Source organism: Mus pahari, chromosome 4 (genome assembly GCF_900095145.1).
Source record: "Mus pahari chromosome 4, PAHARI_EIJ_v1.1, whole genome shotgun sequence".
Taxonomy (NCBI): Eukaryota; Metazoa; Chordata; class Mammalia; order Rodentia; family Muridae; genus Mus; species Mus pahari.
Genome location: NC_034593.1, coordinates 34,928,802 through 34,946,667, shown reverse-complemented (window position 1 = coordinate 34,946,667; position 17,866 = coordinate 34,928,802). Strand labels below are relative to the sequence as shown.

At 39.0% G+C, this 17,866-nt stretch overlaps 1 protein-coding gene across 1 annotated transcript; it reads right to left on the bottom strand.

Annotated features, from left to right (window-relative positions):
* On the bottom strand, positions 1-17,049 carry Plk4 (polo like kinase 4). Its single transcript, XM_021195471.1, has 16 exons — positions 16,725-17,049; positions 15,915-16,010; positions 15,133-15,228; positions 14,941-15,055; positions 11,111-12,026; positions 10,444-10,544; positions 7,681-8,039; positions 6,456-6,560; positions 6,069-6,171; positions 5,408-5,557; positions 4,792-4,925; positions 4,620-4,711; positions 3,931-4,075; positions 3,244-3,369; positions 1,769-1,875; positions 1-572 (listed from the first exon to the last, which is right to left on the bottom strand). Exons 1-16 carry the CDS (start codon positions 16,752-16,754, stop codon positions 470-472), a joined length of 2,778 nt encoding a protein of 925 aa, XP_021051130.1. The 5' UTR covers positions 16,755-17,049; the 3' UTR covers positions 1-469.
* Positions 17,050-17,866: the final 817 nt, after the last annotated feature.

The window sequence follows — 17,866 nt, the reverse complement described above, 5'->3', positions numbered from 1 at the left end:
TTAAGGAAAACTTACCACTGTGTTTATTTTATAACATGTATTTACAGAAATCTTATCAGACACAAGTGCTATAAAAATAAATATAAAATATACACGTTTACATATTGCTTATAATACATTATTTACATATTCAAAATTTCAAAACTATAGCATGTTTTGTCCGTGATTCTCAATGTCTTATTAGTAAAGAAAATAACAAAAACAAGCCATACACAACTTAGTTCAATACAAACATAGGAGCACAAACTTTGAAGGGTTACATCATGCTTGGAGCAAAATTAGATGTCCTAGCCTTATGACCACTATGTTTGGTAACTGAAATTTTATTGTTTTCTTAGTATATTTTTTATTGTTTAGATTAAAACTGTTTAATAGAAAGGCTTTCTGAAGTTAAAGTAAATTAAAAAAATCACTTACTTGAAAGCCAGCCAAAAAGTCATTTATTAAATACAGACCTCTGAAACTTAAATTACTGAAAACCAGGGGTTGGATTAGAGAACATCAGAAGGATGGAAGAGAGACATTGCAATTTCTGTTTGATGTATTCAGGTAATTTTTCATTTTCTCCATACCTAAGCGGAAAAACAGACAGAACTTCATTACTTGGACCTTAATACTCAAAAACACATTTCCCAGTAATCCTTTAATGCCAAGAAAACAATAAATACATTCCAAATCATCTGAAACATGCCCAATTTGTTTCTTCAAAAACACAACCCTTTTGTCTGACAGTTGTGTACAAGCGTGGTTTTTTAACCAGTCCTTTGATCTGTCACTAGCTGAATGCTCAAGACACAGCACTTGTATATTGGGAGGACTAGTGTGGTTTGCCTTCAAAACTGTCCGTGCTGGGTTGTATAATTCAGTTACATAGCATCCACAAGACCTGAGGTTCAATGCTTAGCATAAATAAAAACCAAATCGTTAACAAGGCTTTTAAAAGACACTTTTATTTAGGAAAAATAACCAAGTTTATTTGACTCTTTTGAGACAGGGCCTCATATAATCTGGGTTGGATGGTTATGTAGCCAAGGATGATCTCAAACTCCTGTTAACTGTATGTGTACTACCACATCCAGCTGGGGGGGGGGGGGTTTCGTTCACTTTCCACCTTTTAGTTTCAGACAGTGTTGTTCACCTATTGGACTAGATTGGGTAGCCCACGAGCCAAGGATCCTTTTGTCCCCAGCTCCCCAGTAAGGTGCACACTGGCTTGCTTTCCTTTCTCACGGGTGCTGGGGCCCTGAACACACACGCTCCTGTTTACAAAGCAAGGATTTCAGCAACTCAGCCACGTCTTCAGCCCTTCACGTCCTTTTTGTGTTTATTTTTTGAGGCAGTCTCACTGTACAGCCCCTACCTGGCCTGAAAGTCTTTATGTAAATCAGGTTGGCTTTGAACTAAAAAAAATAACCGACCTACCTCTCTCAAGAGCTGGAATTAAAAGTATATATCACCACACCTGGCCCTCCATGTTCCTTTAAGTAAATAATTTATTCTACTTCCCTAAGTCCACTCTGAAAAGAGTCACCCTAATTAGGTCATTGAACAGTAAGGGTTACAAGGAAATCCTATCACGTGAGTTGATTATGGGTAGATTATTCATGTAGATAATCACAACATTTATATTAAAGGCTATGAACAATTAAAATAATGAACAGCTTAAGTAAATTATTAAAATATTATGTTTATTAAATCATTTATTTCAAGCACAAAGAAAGCAAAATGAGAGCAAGCACTGAATCCACCCAGTGCTGTAAGAGCTTACCTAGTTGTCTGACCGTCTGGTGATGTGTAACTGATGGAAGATACTCCTGCCTGGACAACCAACTGGGACCCATCATTAAACTGAACCCACACAGCTCCGCTAGTTAGCTAGAAAAGCAGAAGGCATAGGAAAATGACTACACAGAAGACAACTTAATGTTGTGTTTAAAAAGTGTTTTATACAGTTTTGCTTTATTCATTCATTCATTTAGTTAGTGTTTGGGGGTTCCCCCATGTTTTTGAAACAGTGTTTTGGTATATAGAACTAACTGGTCTTGAACTCACACTTAAAGAGTTCTGGGATTAAAGGCACACATCACACTTAGTTATTTTATTTTTCATGTATATGGGTATTTTTCTTGTACATACTTCTGTACAACTTGCTCACAACACCTGAAGAGGCCAGAAGAGGGTATCAGATCCCCTAGGACTGGGATTACAGACCATGTAGTAATAACCTGGGTCTTCTGCAAGAGCACTAAGTGCTCTTAATCATGGATCCATCTCTCCAGCTCTACATTCTGATAGGGTCTCACTCACTACATAGCCCATAGTGGCTCTGACTTAACTCCTACTTTTGCTTCCTAAATACCAGGCTTCTAGGCCTGTGTAATCACTCCCAGACCTAATACAGCCTTAAAAGAAACTGCTGCCGGTATTTACAAACTGGGGTTTGTAAAGATCTTAGTATTGAAAATATTCATGCTCCCCCTTCCTCTTTAGATCATTCCTCTAGTGGCTAAGGCATCATAATATTAAAATGACTCTCAATAATTTGGTTACTTGAAATTATCCACTGAGTTAGGATTTTGTTTTTCCCCCATTAAGGTATTTCTCCCAAGATAGGTCTAAGAAAGGACAAAAGCCCCCCTGCGGTATCTCCACTGAAACTTGCCTTTGTGCAACTATAAATAGAGAAGCATGTGGTAGGTAAGGAAACATCATGCCCACCAGACACAGACAGTCCTGTATTTACACCAAACCACAGTTACACATGCTACAGGACTATGCTAATCAATCTACCTTCGGGGATAAACTTGACAATGTATGTGAGAAACTGGCACCAAGCAACATGAAGTACTAGAGTGAAATTTACTTAACTGTAAAGTAAAAATACACATGCCAAAAGTCTTCATGCTTTACACCTTCTGAGGACACACACAGTGTAAAGGTATAAACACAGACATAAAACTATAAATTTGAATTCAGTATTGATTTAGTTTCTACCATCTCAAGTATCCTAGACATCATTCTCTATTCTGCAAAACCCTTATCATGACATCAATCACACCTCATATCAACATCAGAAGCTGATATAACCAATATAAAAAATCTCTCTCTCTCTCTCTCTCTCTCTCTCTCTCTCTCTCTCTCTCTCTCCCTGAAGAAAAGTTGTTATAATAATGTATATTATTGGGTTAATACTTTAATCAAGAGGTTTGCAGTGAGAAAATTACTTTCTTAGAAATATCTCACCTGTGTGGCCCAACCAACATTTTTCACAAAAACAGATTTCAAAAGCTGTGCAGATTTAGGAAGACTTGAAGAGACGCCTGTTCCTGTGGCAGTTGCTGTGTGGCCAAGTCCTTCAACTGTCACAGTCTTTAGACCATAGGGAGAGAAGATATTCCTTAGCACATTTTATTAGCCACTTTAGGAAAGGTACAAGACTGCTTCATGATCTTAAGTTTTCTTAAAACAAAAATTCTAAAAATACCAACCTCATTACTTAAAAATGAAAGGAAGGCTAAATCATGTCTTCTGTTTTCATTTAAGTACATTTCTTTCCTCTAAGTTATTTTTTGTAGCTAAAGTTGGCGAATGTACACATGCATGAGTATGTATGTGTGTGTATGTATATATATATATATATATATATATATATATATATATATATATATATATACACACATACATACACACATATACATATATATACACACACTATTCTTGTATATTTACATACAGTCTTCACTGGTATGACAGTTCACTGAGGAAATGAATTACTTTACCGTGAGCCATGAGGCAGCTGATAGCATGTGCAAGGACCTTTAGCGTATATTTTACAACTGAGCTGTACCCCCCAACCTACAGCTCACTTTCTAAAGGGCACCAGGCCCTTCCTTCAGGGTCTGAAGCACATGATGATACATATTTACTTACAGAAGGATTGAGTCCTGGTGACTGTGTTGGGAAAGCTGCACCATTCACGCTCAATCTGCTCGATGATGCCTGCTCTCCCTTAGAGTAGCTTGGGTCCACAGGAGGTGCTGGTAAGGCTTTAGGTGAACTAGTATTACCAGGTTTTCTGAAGAAGAGAAATATCCTGATACAGTCCCTTAAAGCTTTTCAATATACAGAGAACTAAGCACTTTAGTGTTTTGTGTGTGTGAGACACAAGAACTCACTACACAGAAATCCACTTGTTTCTGCCAATGCAGTGTTATGGTGTGGGCCACCAGGCTTGGCTACTAAAATTTTTAAATTTAAATTTTATTTACTATGTCTGTCTGTATGAATGGTGTGGGAATACAGGCACATATATGCTCCAGAGTGTTTTTGGAAGTCAGAAAATGAAATTTGGAGTAAGTTCTCTTCTTCAGTCTTTATGCCGGTTTCAGGGATCAAGCTTATGTTAGTAGCAAGCACTTTAGCCAGCAGGCCATCTCACTGGCTCTTGTAGATGTTCTGAGATAGAGTGGCCTCCACCCAGTCCCTCCTGCCTCTGTCTTGTAGGTTCCAGGATTATGGGGTGTCCTCCCGGTGCAATTCTAAAAATCGCTTACAAGGAAATGATGTCAGTCTTAAACTGTCTAGCATTTTAGCCATTGTTAGGAATTTTAAGCTCTTACCTTCCTACGATTATAGGGAAGAATGAAGAACCCCTGCTTCCCTTTTCCTCTTCAGAGATTACAGATTCCAGCGACAAGCAAATACGGTGACCCTATCACAGAGAAGATGGCCTCCTGTCAAGCTTACTGCTTTAACATGTAATTGCTAACTAGATCAAGAACAGGTACATACCTCATTAGCATGGTCCATATATATTCTTACTTCCTCTTTCAGGCTGGTAACTTCATTTTCATTTTTTAACGTGTAAGATATCCCAGTTTTCTCAATAATGTGAATTAAATCTTCTGTTTTATGTATTTTGGCTCCTGAAAATTAAGCAGAAAGCCACTGCTATCAGTTCTTTTATTATTCCTATATTCAATTATTATATCAGTACACGATGGCTGACAGGTTATTTACATTCATTTATTGACCATTGGAAAACGGTACTCAATATTCCACCTCGGTGCATATCTGACCTGACTCCGCACAAAGGCATGGTACTTATACAGAGCAGCAGGGACAGCTGTACTCATGTGCTGCACATAACATGAGAACCCTTCATGGAGAGACAGGTAAACCAAATCAGCTTTACCGAATGCTTTAAGAGACTGGTAAACCCTATCTTTTGCCACATTTTTGTTGTCAAAACCAGCATGTGAATTTCAAGTAAGATATGAGATGTTGTTTTTCATGCAGTTTATACCAGACTGATAAGAAGCTGAGCAGAGATCGAGAACTAGATCACACAGCAACTGATAAGCTCCCAGGTACAGCAGTAACTTAGGATCACACGTAGTAAACTCACCATCATAAAACCAAACTTCGAAATCAGCACCAGGAGAATTTTCCATCAAAACACATTTAGCATATCTTGTAAAATAAGTGATTTTAGGAGTTTTAGATCTTACAAGCTGAATGAATCTGGAAGCATACTGATATTTTCGCCAGTATTTTTCTAAGGAGGAAAAAAATATAGCTAATATTGAGGAAGAAAGAGTCAACTAAACATACAACTGCACCTATGTTCTAATCCTTAGTAAGGCTGGGCAGGCTTCCTCCTTTCTGAGAGTTACTCCAGCCAAGATGCGCTATTCAGTAGTTATTTTTCCAATTCAGAGCTTCTCGGACATTCCACGTCTAGGAACCAATACCTACAAATTATTTTCATTTCAAATGTGAAAACTAGATACTTTATAGTAAAATTTTTGATGATTCTGGATAGACCAATAACTAAGCAAGAACACAGGCTATAGTTCTGATGTTATTGATGTTACTTCAGAGGTTCATGGAAGCATACCATAAACAGCAGAGGAATGAGACACAGGATCTCCCCAGACACTAAGTACATGAACCTGACTGGTAGCCCAAAGGAAACCAAGGCAGTTACAACCTACTATATCCAACAAACAGAATGTATGTGGCATGTAAACCTATGATCTCAGTCCATCTCCTGCTTATGCACATACCTGGTAACTTGTCAAAGCTGTACCTACTGATGTTGTCAGTAGGCAAGGGAGGTCTGTCAGCAAGAGGAAAGCCTCTTCCATCATTCGGGTAATAAACAGTGATCTGATTAAAAGAAAAATTAAAACTTTTAAGTATTATTGTTTGTTACCAAAAAGCACATAAGATTCTGTTAAACATTAAACATTAATTTTAAGGATAATATTAAAATAGTTTCTAAAAGTAATAAAGTATTTTAAACTAAAAATTTAACTTTATTACTAGTAATAATTATTTGTATTTTTCAGTTATTAATTCCAAAGGTAGATTAAATATATTATAAAAAGAACTGAATACCAAATGTTTAAAGCCACACCTGAAGTTACAAGTTAATAAAATGAGAACACTACCATAGTCCCATCACTAGATATCTGAAGAACTTCTTTCACATATCCTTCAGATGCACACTCTCTTAGAAGCTCCACACACACCTCCTCTGAATCAAGGATGCTCACCTAGAGAAACAGAAAAATCAACAAAACGTTTCTTTAGAACACTTCTGGTACGTAATACTTAAAAGGGAAAAGTACTTAACCATAGCAGAAATAACAAAATCCAACTGCTGCTTCAGGTTGGCAGTCTAGAACAGAGGTATACTTGGGTGCAGGTGTGAGCCAGAAGGCATAAAGGTGAGAGTGTGTAATCAAGTGTGAAATACTAACCAATGAGCAAAAAGCAAACAGAAGGTAGGGTGGGGAACAAGGCCGCTGAAGACAATGGGAACCAAACAAAGGCAAGACTGGATGACATGGGAAACAAACAAGTAGGATCAAGACAGAATCACAAAGGAATCATTTCGTCTTCACATATGCTCATTAAATTCTAAACACAGAAGGGTATATACATTGCTTCTCTCTCTCTTTTTTTTTAAGGCTGTATTTTCTAGCTTACTCTTGACTAGAAATGAAGTTAAATGTAGAAACTGAAGCTAAATCAAAGGGCTAATTCAATAGTGTATAGCCAATAGTATTTTAAAATATTTTCATTTAACTATTTTTTAAATATAATTTAGGGTCTAGAGAGGTTATCTCTCTTATTGCTCTTGCAGAGGCAGTTCCCAGAACCACATGGTGGCTTTTAACTGACTGAAACTGCAATGCCAAGGAACTTAATGTCCCTTCCTAGCCTCCCCAGCTACCAGACAGGCATGGAATGCCTATACATATATACAGGTAAAACAGACACAAAATCAAAATAAATACATTAAGAAGCATCATTAACTTAAGAGTTCCAAACTTCTCAGAATCAACTTGCCATTCTTATGAAGCTAGAGGGAGTACCAGGCTAGGGTACACACCTGGGCTCACAGTATTCATGAGGGAGAAGGACACTTCCAAGGCAGTCCTGGATTGCCTACTAAAAACTGTCTTAACACACACAAACAAAACCCAAATACTACCCCTTTAAAATCAGAGAGAAACTATGCTATTTTCCATGAATGTTCAATTTCTCCCCCTCATGTTGTTTAGAGTACCTCAAATTCCAGTAAATAGTATAAAAATCAAAAAGATCACACTCAAGAATTTTATTCTAAAGAAAACATCAAATAGTAACTTAGAAAAATAACTGACATACCACAGCCTTTTTGGTTTTCTGTCTGATTGGTTTTAATCTGTGAGCAATCAAAGGAGATGTAATGCTTCTTAAGGTAGGTTTCTGGTAACCCAGTGTCGACTCCATACTTCTATTCTTGCTTTGTTCAGAATGAGGATGTAGGACTGGCTCTTGTGGCATGATCTCAGGTTTATGGTGATGTGCAGTCATAAATTTCATGGTACTCAGCTGTTTTACAGGATGAACATTAGCAGACGTATCAGCATTCTTGCTGGCTCTTGTATCAGTCCAAGCATTTAACGTGTCCTGCAAATCTGGACAGCCCTGGAAATCTCTGCTTGGGCTAACGGTGTGGTGTTCATTAGTTTCTCCTAAATGAGCTAAAACACATATTAAAAAGCAGTTTAGTAAACTGTAGCAGAATGTGCTGATTATAATAGCACTTGGAGGGGCAGACTTTGAAGACCAGGTCTTTCTATGTAGCCCTGCCTGTCCTGGAATTTACTATGTAGATTATGCTGGCATTGAACACAAGAGATGGACTGCCTACACCTCCCAGATGCTGGCATTAAAGGCATGTGCACCATGCCCCATTCTACAATATCACGTTTTTAAACAACAGAAAAAGTCAGTTATAAACATTCATTTATTGTATTTCGAAGACTCTTTATTTAAATCAGAAAATTGTAGCTGTTCTTGCTAAATGAGAGAAATGTCTAATTATCTTGAGATGACAGATATGCAAATTTCTTCCGCAATAACTAACTTACTATATTTAACATTATTTACTATATATAACATTATTATATACCTTATAAAGAAGCTATTAAGAAAATGAGCTCTTGGGGGCTGGTGAGATGGCTCAGCAGGTAAGAGCACTGACCCAGCACCCACATGGTAGCTCACAACCATCTGCAATGAGATCTGAAGCCCTCTTCTGGTATGTCTGAAGACAGCTACAGTGTACTTACATATAACAATAAATAAATCTAAAAAAAAAAAAAAAAAGAAAGAAAGAAAATGAGCTCTTGGCTGGGCGATGGTGGCGAACGCCACCCAGCACTTGGGAGGTAGAGGCAGATGGATTTCTGAGTTCCAGGCCGGCCTAGTCTACAGAGTGAGTTCCAGGACAGCCAGAGCTATACAGAGAAACACTGTCTCGAAAAAAAAAAAACCACCCCCCCCCAAAAAAAAAGAAAATGAGCTCTTAACTTCTTAAATAAGGACAAAAGTAGTTAAAGGAATATTTAAAGTGCAGTTGAAGAAAAACTTTTAGTATTTTTATGGCTATGAAAATGTACTAGCATGAAATCAAATTTTCAATCAAAGCAAAAAGAAGTTACTCATTCGAAGGCAAGCCAATGTTTATCAAAAGTGTTTCTGACAAGAATTCCCAGTCTATGGAAGAAAAAAAATATGTAAATCTTTTTTCAGCCAAGGACTGTTTATCCTATCTCCACTTATAAAATAAGTGGAAAAAAAAAAAACCAAAAAACCTCTATCTATCTATCTATCTATCTATCTATCTATCTATCTATCTATCTATCTATCTATCTGATTTAATTACATGAAACTTTCTAGGGTAATTATCTTATTTCTTTTTTGAGACAGGGTCTCATTTATGCTGCCTAGCTGGTGTTAGAAGCCATGAAATCGTGATTCCTATGCCCCAGCCTCCCAAGTGGTCTAATTAAAGGTATAGGCCACCACAGCCTGCTGCTATTGTTTTTTTAAAAGGCCTTAAATGATCAGTTATATAGAACTTCAGCTTTTCAGTATTAAACTCTCAGAATTTTGATCACAATTTATTCTTAAATAACTTGTAAAGCTTCTTGTCCTCACATTCTAATTAGAAGGGGAAACATTTTGTATTAAGCAAAATACTTTAAAATTAGAGCAGAATGACTAAATTATTTATATAAAGGAATTTTTGTTTTTTTTTTTTTTCATCTCAGAAAAGCTCATATTACCAAATAAAAATAACCTGGAAACAAGTAAGTACACGATTGCAAGACTAATTCATATACAGGGCAATTTTGTAGTTTTAAAAAAACCAAACCAACCAACCAAATATATAAGGCCATATTAACTTATTCTAGACTCATGAAACTCAAACATGTCTTTTGAGAGGGAGAACAGACTCCCTGACAAGACAACAGCTCTGCCTAATGAGAGCCATACCTCCCTCAACACCCCAGACAACAGTGTTCCCTGTAAGATGATCTCCTTCTCCAGATGCTGCCGTCTAAGTCTCTTCTCCCACCGTTATTTACCACCCACCTTCTGTGAGTGTTAGTCATTAATAGGGGACACTTAATCTCCACATTACTAATAATGACATAGGGACACCCACTTAAACATTTAGGTTTCAATATGAGGAACTACTGGCAGACTAAAATTTTAACATCAGCGTCTTACAAGTTAAGCATCCTTTGATGACTTTATGTGTACCAATACCAGCTGACTTTGACATAGGCATAAGCAGAACAGAAGGCATCAGCATCTAGCCTAAGCTAGGACTACTTAAGAATCCTGGCTCTTCCGCCCAATCACAGAGAAGCTGTGCAAACCAAGTTCTGTGTACAATTTGCTCATGTATAAATAGCTTTGTTCCTATTTACCATAAAAACTTAAGAAACTAATTATATATGTTAAATATTAAGGAGTAAAAGTATAAATATTCCAAATCTCAAGCAATGGTTTTCTTAGATAGAAGTAGAAAACTGCAATGTTTGTGAGTTCCAGGTCATTACATTATAATTAAATACTCCATTAAAAACTCACCATTCATTTGCAGATTCCCAAACCACTGCTGTACCATTTCCATCTGAGGTGTCTGGTCTGCAAATGGAAAAGGAGTTTTTCCTAGACAATGATGATTGGAACTAGAGAGGGGAAAAAAAAAAAATCTCATAAACCAATTATTGGAAGGAAGAGTTGGGGACAGAAGCCAGGGCTACATACATACATGCTGAATATGCGCTCTAAGTTAGAGAATTCCTAGTCCCTAAACATTTTAAGGCAGAAACCTTAGAAGAGATTTAAATACCTAGAAATTTGGAATAACTATAGAAAACAGTATTTGTATAAATATCTCTAAAACTGCAATACCAAAATGCCATGGTACTGTAATGGCACCACTGTATTCCTACTATCCTTTTATAACTGTGTAATTCAAACATTGAAAGATCACACACATAACTACTATTGGGCAATAAAACTACTGTTCATAACAGAAGCAGTCAGTATTGCCGCTACTCCTCACTCAGCCCCAACTTCCCTCGACATGTAGCTACTATTAGTCCTTTAGCGATCAGACTCGTCCAGTAAGTTTGAAAGATTATCCTTAGACTGCTTGGTCATCATAAGGTCTCTCAAAAGATCCATAACTACTGGCTGCTTGGTGTTTAATGAAGTTAAAACACTGACATTGCTTTTGGTGGGTGAATACCTGTGTTGATTTTCATCCAGTGATCTTCTGGGCTTTGAAAGCATTTCTACTGAGTGACACCGTTCTACTGAGTATGTTTTGGCTCGAGACTGATTAGAGGGGCTGGCTCTATCAGAGGAATGAGCTCTGCGCAGGTATCGAGAATGCGGCCTCTCTTCTGCATCTTCAATTACTCTCCCCCGTCCCCTATTATTAGCTTCCTGTTCTGGATTTCCCCACTGAGTACAAAAATTACTTCCATCTCCTGAAGAAAAATCACTTGAATTTTTATTTTTTTGAAATACAGTAATTTTATTTGGAAGTGGTTGACCAACTAAAAGTCGTCTTCTGTCAAGTAGGCTACCACTCAAACTGGTACCAGAAGAAGCTGTAATTGTTGTGGAAAGTGTAGCATGCCCACTATCCATCGAGTCCTCTACAGTCCCTAAGTCTTTACTCTTTGTTGAAGGATTTCGTGACATGAAAGGATGGTCCAACACGGAAGACAGACTTAACCGATCTGCAGGGTTTCTACGAAGTAACTGGTGGATAAGGTCCTGGGCCTCTCGTGACAAAAAGGCTGGCATTTCATAATCTGCCAGGACTACTTTGTTCAATGTGTTCTTGACTGTGTCAGTGTCAAAAGGTGGTCTTCCAATAAGTAACGTATAAAACATACAGCCCAATGACCAAATGTCAGATTCAAGGCCATGTGCACTTCGAGTTGCAATTTCTGGCGAAATATAATTAGGAGTTCCACAGAGTGTATAGTGCTTTTCATGTGGCATATTCAACTGTGTTGCTAGTCCAAAATCAGCAATTTTTATGTTCATATTGCGCGTGAGTAAGATGTTAGAGAGTGTGAGGTCCCGGTGCAATATGCCATGAGAATGTAGATACAACATTCCGGTGATGATCTGGTGCATGAAGTGCCTAGCTGTGAAGATAGAAAAAGAGAGAGCTTAACAATTCAAATCTTCTGGGAAATTTATTGTTTAGAATACACGATAAAACCCAGTATACACGCCAGAGTATTAAAATCCTAGCTTGCAGGTTAGATTTATCAACTAAAATACCATTCTATCAATATAATGCTATCTAATTCCCCTTTAGAAAACTAGACACTCCTTTTAATCTTTGCTTTTTCTAACTTATAAGCTAAGAGAAGCAAAACTTTATACTAGTTGAAAGTGTTTAGAGTAACTAGGTAACTAGATAAACACAACTTTCTTTTAAAATTGTACAAACAGTAAATATATTACTTGTAAAACAAAAAGTATGTTTCTTTAATGCTTCCCAAACTCTACCCCAAAGCATTCCATCTTACAGACTGAGGCAGGTTTCGTAAATCCAGAACTCACTTATTCCAGCTAGCGAGCTGCTTGGGGGAATCTTATTTCTAGTTCCTGGGTGCCAAGTACTATAAGCAGGTTGTCACATCCACCCAAGCATTTCCATGAGTGCTGGGGTTCAAACCCCAGTTCTCACACTTGCATGGCAAGAACTTTACACACAGCCTCCACTGTAAACATTTGATACACTTATATGTTTCTGCATAACTACATATAAAGCTAGACATAATGCGTTTAAAATATTAAAACAGATGGTATCAAAGTAGTTTTATTACTTCTTCTTTATCATATTTCAAAGTTGTTTCTATAACAATATCACAGAGTTTTAAAAATTTTACTTAATTGCCATTGGACATTTGTATAATTTCTGATGTTTCAAGATTCCACAAAAATATAACATTCTTGTTCTTACTTTTTGTGTTATAGTGAGTTTCTCTGTCACACACACACAGTCATAAGTTATAAAAGTATATTAGTTTCATACCTTGGTAAGTTAGCCTTTATGTGGAAATGGTCCTTCATTATTTTGGTTAGGACCCTCACGACCACTATTGACTTTACACATCTTTCATATTTATTAGCTATTTGAGCTTTCTCCTTAGTAAATAGTCTGCTCATATCTTCTAGTTTCTTATTTGACTATCCTTTCCCTTTTAGGTACACCTTTAATTTTTCAACATGAGTTTTTTAGTTATATGCACTAGAGATAAATTTGTCAATGGGAAACAGGGAGCCTGGGCCTTGTGCGTATGTGCTGAATTAAACATGCCCCCCAAAGCACAGCCCCAGCCTTATCAGTCATACAGTTTGCAGAGATTTTCTATTCATCTTTGTCTTAAATTTTGCTGATGGGAGGGGAGTGCATCTTTGGTTATATATAAGTTTTTAAGTTTAGTTCAGCCTAACATAATTTTTCTCTTTATATTGTCTTAGTAAAATGTTTATAAAAAATTACAAACCATTTTGAAAAATACAATAACCAGCATCTATATGTACAGAATCTACTCCCTCCAGTTTGTAATATTTCCTCAGAATTAACTATTAATAATAGAACTTGAGAGAAAAGTTATCAATGTTTTTACAATTTAGTATTTGTTAACACTGTCTAACAGATTTAAATGTATAAAAAGATGTGTCAGGCCAGTGTGATAGTTAAGCAGGAATAGGTACTTGTAGCCAAGTTTGACAACCTGAGTTAGATAGCTAGAACCCACCTGATACAAAGAGATGGCCAACTCCTAACCCCCGACCATAACACAAAAGATACAAATGAATAACAGATATTAAAAACAAAACCAAAAACCTATCAGCACCCATATTCCTTAGCTCTATCTGCAGTATTAGTTGTAGTTTGGAAGAAGGGAAAAAAAAAAAAAAAAAAAAAAAAACAACCCAAAACAGTAGTTTAACAACATATAGAGCTTATCTGATTTGGAAAATGGGGGTACAAATTGAAATTCATTCTGTATTTCATAAAAAAATATTATTAGGTGTGAAAAAAAGCTTTGTTGCTATATTCATTTAAAAATCTGCATTGCAAAGATATGTTACCTGGGGAGTCTGAATCACTCCATACTTTCAGAAGTTGACTAATAAGCTAATAAGTAATAAGCATGGTTCTGTGTTTCAGACCTTTTATATATAGTAAATGTTCTCAATGTTTATTTGGAAATGTTAGTCAAGACATTCTAAGTCGTTTTCCAGATTTAAAAGGACTTATTATAAACCTGTTACTAATAATTTAATTTAAATTTGTTTTTAGAGAATAGAAGGCTTACAAATTTCTCTACTTTGGTAATACTTGATTTATAAATATCAGTTTTTGTGGGGACTCTCCTTTTTTAGTTTAAAATAGTGTTATCTGTAGCTAGAGAGATAACACAGCTGTTGAGATACATACTGTTCTTGAAAAGGACCCAAACACTATTCCAGCATCCATGTTAACCTTCCAAGGGCAGGGCCCCTACCTACACTACATGCACATACTCATAGACAGAGGCACACTCATACACATGCCTTAAAAACAGAAAAGAAATTGTTGAGGCTGAAAGGATGGTCCAGTGGAAAAGAGTCCTAGCTGACCACCCAGAGGACCTGGATTCCCAACACATGTCCACATGGTACATCACAACCAAGTTCCAAGGGATCTAATTTTTTCCTCTGGACTCCCTGAGCACCAGGCACACATACAGTGTACAGACACACAAGCAGGTAAAAACTCAATATATGCAAGAAAAGAGAGAGGTGGGGGGGAGGGAGGTAAATGTGTATTACTAAGCTGGGTGTAGTGGCGTACACTTTTAATCTCAGCACTCAGGAAGGAAGGGCAGGTGGTTCTCTGTGAATTTGAGGCCAGCCTAGGATAGCCAGTGCTAAATAGTAGAGTCCTTGCCTCAACAAAGCAAAAATTTTATAAATATTACAAAATACCACATTTTTCAAAACTACACATTGAAAAGCCAAGTTTTATCAAACAGCACAACCCCCAAAGATACCCACCTTCACTTTCTGAGAAAGGCTTCATTCTGTTCTTTAGATACCTGTTCATTTCTCCATTGTGGCACATTTCCAATACCAGGTAGACATAATTGTTATCTTCAAAGTAATTATAGAGCTAAAACAGAAAAGGGTGCCGTCAACTATACGAACATCCAGCTTTCCTTAACTACTTTAATACACCTTGTGTCTTACCTCCAAGACAGAGGGGTGTTTCAACTGGCAATGTATTTTCACCTCATTTTGGACTCTCTGTACCATTCCAGCTTTGTACATGGCTTTCTTATCTATCTAAAAATAAGAGGCCAGATTTATTTGTTTGATTTTTATGGTTGTGGCTTGATCTAGAGTCCTGTGCATGCTAGAAAAAAGCACTCTACCACCTAGCTATACCCCTACGCCCAGACGAAAGCTCCAACAACAACCTGTAACTGTCAGTTTTTTCTGTACATAGCCTTTGAAGTCAGTTTACTCTATCTGTGCTCTGTCCTCACACCTAGCAGAGTACATTCCCAATATGTCCAGTGCATTTATGTGATAGCAGAGATTGGCCTTGGAGTTAGGGTTTTTCTTTTCCCAGCTCTTCAGAGCTGGGATCACAGGCTGACCATAATGGTATTCTTGGACCGTTTCAGCCACACATGAGCATATTATTATAAATTGCTGACTTCTTCCCATTACCTTAACTATTCATAGCAACAAAATGTACTGGTCTCCTGAACACTAGTAAAGTATAAAAACTTCACTCAAGCAAGGTTAAAAGTCTCTTAAATGTCCTTAAATTCAAATGCCGCACTTAACAGCGCTGTCTTTTGGTTATGCACTGTATTATGCAATTATTACACATGCACACATTCGGCAGGGTGGCAAGGTGCAGTTTTTAGCAGATAATGAGTGGGACATTTTAAATAGCATGCCTCCATTGCTCTCTAGTACCTTGCAAAATACTGAAGAAACAATAACTAATACATTCTTACCATTTTGATTGCAACTTCCAAACCAGTGTGTATGGACTCAGCTCTGTAGACACCAGCAAATGATCCTTTGCCGAGTAGATTTCCAACCTTAAAGTCCTTTTAAAAAATTAAAAATTAAATTTACAAGTGAGGAATCGCAGATCTAGAAAGTAAGAAAGTTGGGTAGGGACTGGAATGTAAAATGGGCCAGAGAGAAAATGAGACAGGGTTCAAGCAGCTGTCACACCTCGATGATGCAGGTGTCTGGGGTGGAAGGCATCTTGACGCTCAGAGAGATTTTCTGAGCTCCCTCCCGGATGGAGGCTATGGACTGTACTGAGCTAGTTAGCTCGGGTCCCTCCTCCGGTCCACCAGGCTCCCGCCACAGCTCCCGCCACGGTAACCGCCATCCCCGGGGAGGGGGCAGGCGGAGCGCGGCTTTGGAGGCGGGAGTGCGGACCCGACCCGACGCCCAGGGACCAGGACCGGGCGGGGCCCACAGCTGGAGACACACCTGCCGGGTACCCGGCGCTCCCCTCCGGGCGGGGCTCCAAGGGGCGGGCCGCTTCGCCGGTCCCTCGGGGATCCGCCCCGCCACCGCGCCTGCCCGCCGCAGCCCCGCTCTCCTAGTATCACTGAGTACTACCGGTGAGCGCCTGAGCCGGACGGGACCTCAGCCCGCTAACCCGCCTCGTCTCCCGCGTGCTTGGACCGGGTCACATCGGACCTTCCCTCAGCACTGCGCTCCGTTCACCTCAGCTCTCTCGGTCCCGGAATACCAGAGCCCGCCTCCGTCGGACCTTCCCTCAGCTCCGCGCCCGCCGGCCTCACCTCGATCCTCTCCCCGATGCACGCCGCCATGTTCCCGAGCCACCGGCGCCCGGGGCTCGGCCTTCTCGCAGTCCCTCCGAGGCAGCGCTCCGAGAAGCCAGCAGGTCTTGGCGCCCATCAGGACGCCTTCTCTAGGCCGCCGCCGCAGCTGGCGACGCCGCCAACGCCACCGAAAGGTACCCCCGGTACCTCCCGAGGCCTGGGCGGCGCCTCGGTGCTCCCATTTTGAAAACTTCCCGCCGGTCTCCGAACGAGCCAGGCTGGCGATGACGTCAGCACACTCTCCACTTCTGAGAGGCGGAGACCGACGCGCATGCGCAGTAGGAGCCCCCCCCCCCGCTCTAGGCCGGAAATGGGTCCTAGTTTTGACGGAAAGCGGTCAGTGTGCGACTGACCAAAGCGCGGACGCTACCAGTGGATTTTTTGTAGTTGGTAGGTTACGTTTTGACCTGAAGGACGACAGGGCTTTGGCTTTCCCCAGCAAATCTTTTAAATAAGTGTATAATTTGACCTAAAGAGAACTAGGTGGAAAAGTCCATTACCTTCCTTAGAACAGCCCCGCCCCCGCCCGCCCACCATGTACACCTTTGTGGCATTCTCTTTTTTTACAGCTATTAATCTGTGGTGCTTTAAGATGAACTGTATAGGGAAAATCCCGACTCTAAAGTAAAAGAAGGCCTGGGGATGTACTTGGTAAAATGCTTTCCAGACGTGGACATGTCCTTGGGTTCCAGTTTCTTCTCTCCCAGCAACCTGCTCACCAGACAGATATTAAAAGTTGGATACAGTGACGCACTTGGGGTCCATCCTTGGACTCTAAGGAGTTCCAGGCTAACCTGGGCTACCAATCTCACAAATTTATTTTGAGCCATATGTGAGTGTGACTTAGGCTAAGACATTTTCCTTTTAAAATGTTTTGAAGAAATTGTAGTATCTTTACAATCAAAGAGGTAATCACAAATTAGTTGTTAGTAAATAAACCGACAGGGGTTTGCGTATTTAGCCTAATTGTCCAGAGATTTTTAAATCAGATGCAAAAAGATCCAAAGTAATGCTTTGTTTTCTCAAGGTCCCCAATAGTGTCTCTCAGTCTGTGTTTTGTCTCCTTTCAAGTCCCAATAGTGTTACAATCCAGGTCTAGA

Bases quoted from the DNA above. Each gene is read 5' to 3' on its own strand.
- Plk4 (XM_021195471.1), bottom strand. From the start codon at position 16,754: ATGGCGGCGTGCATCGGGGAGAGGATCGAG. The intron at 4,076-4,619 runs GTAAGAGCTTAA...TCTCTTCTTCAG, and splicing joins TTCCCTATAATCGTAGGAAG to AAAACCTGGTAATACTAGTT. The intron at 573-1,768 runs GTAAGCTCTTAC...TTTTCCGCTTAG, and splicing joins CCAGACGGTCAGACAACTAG to GTATGGAGAAAATGAAAAAT.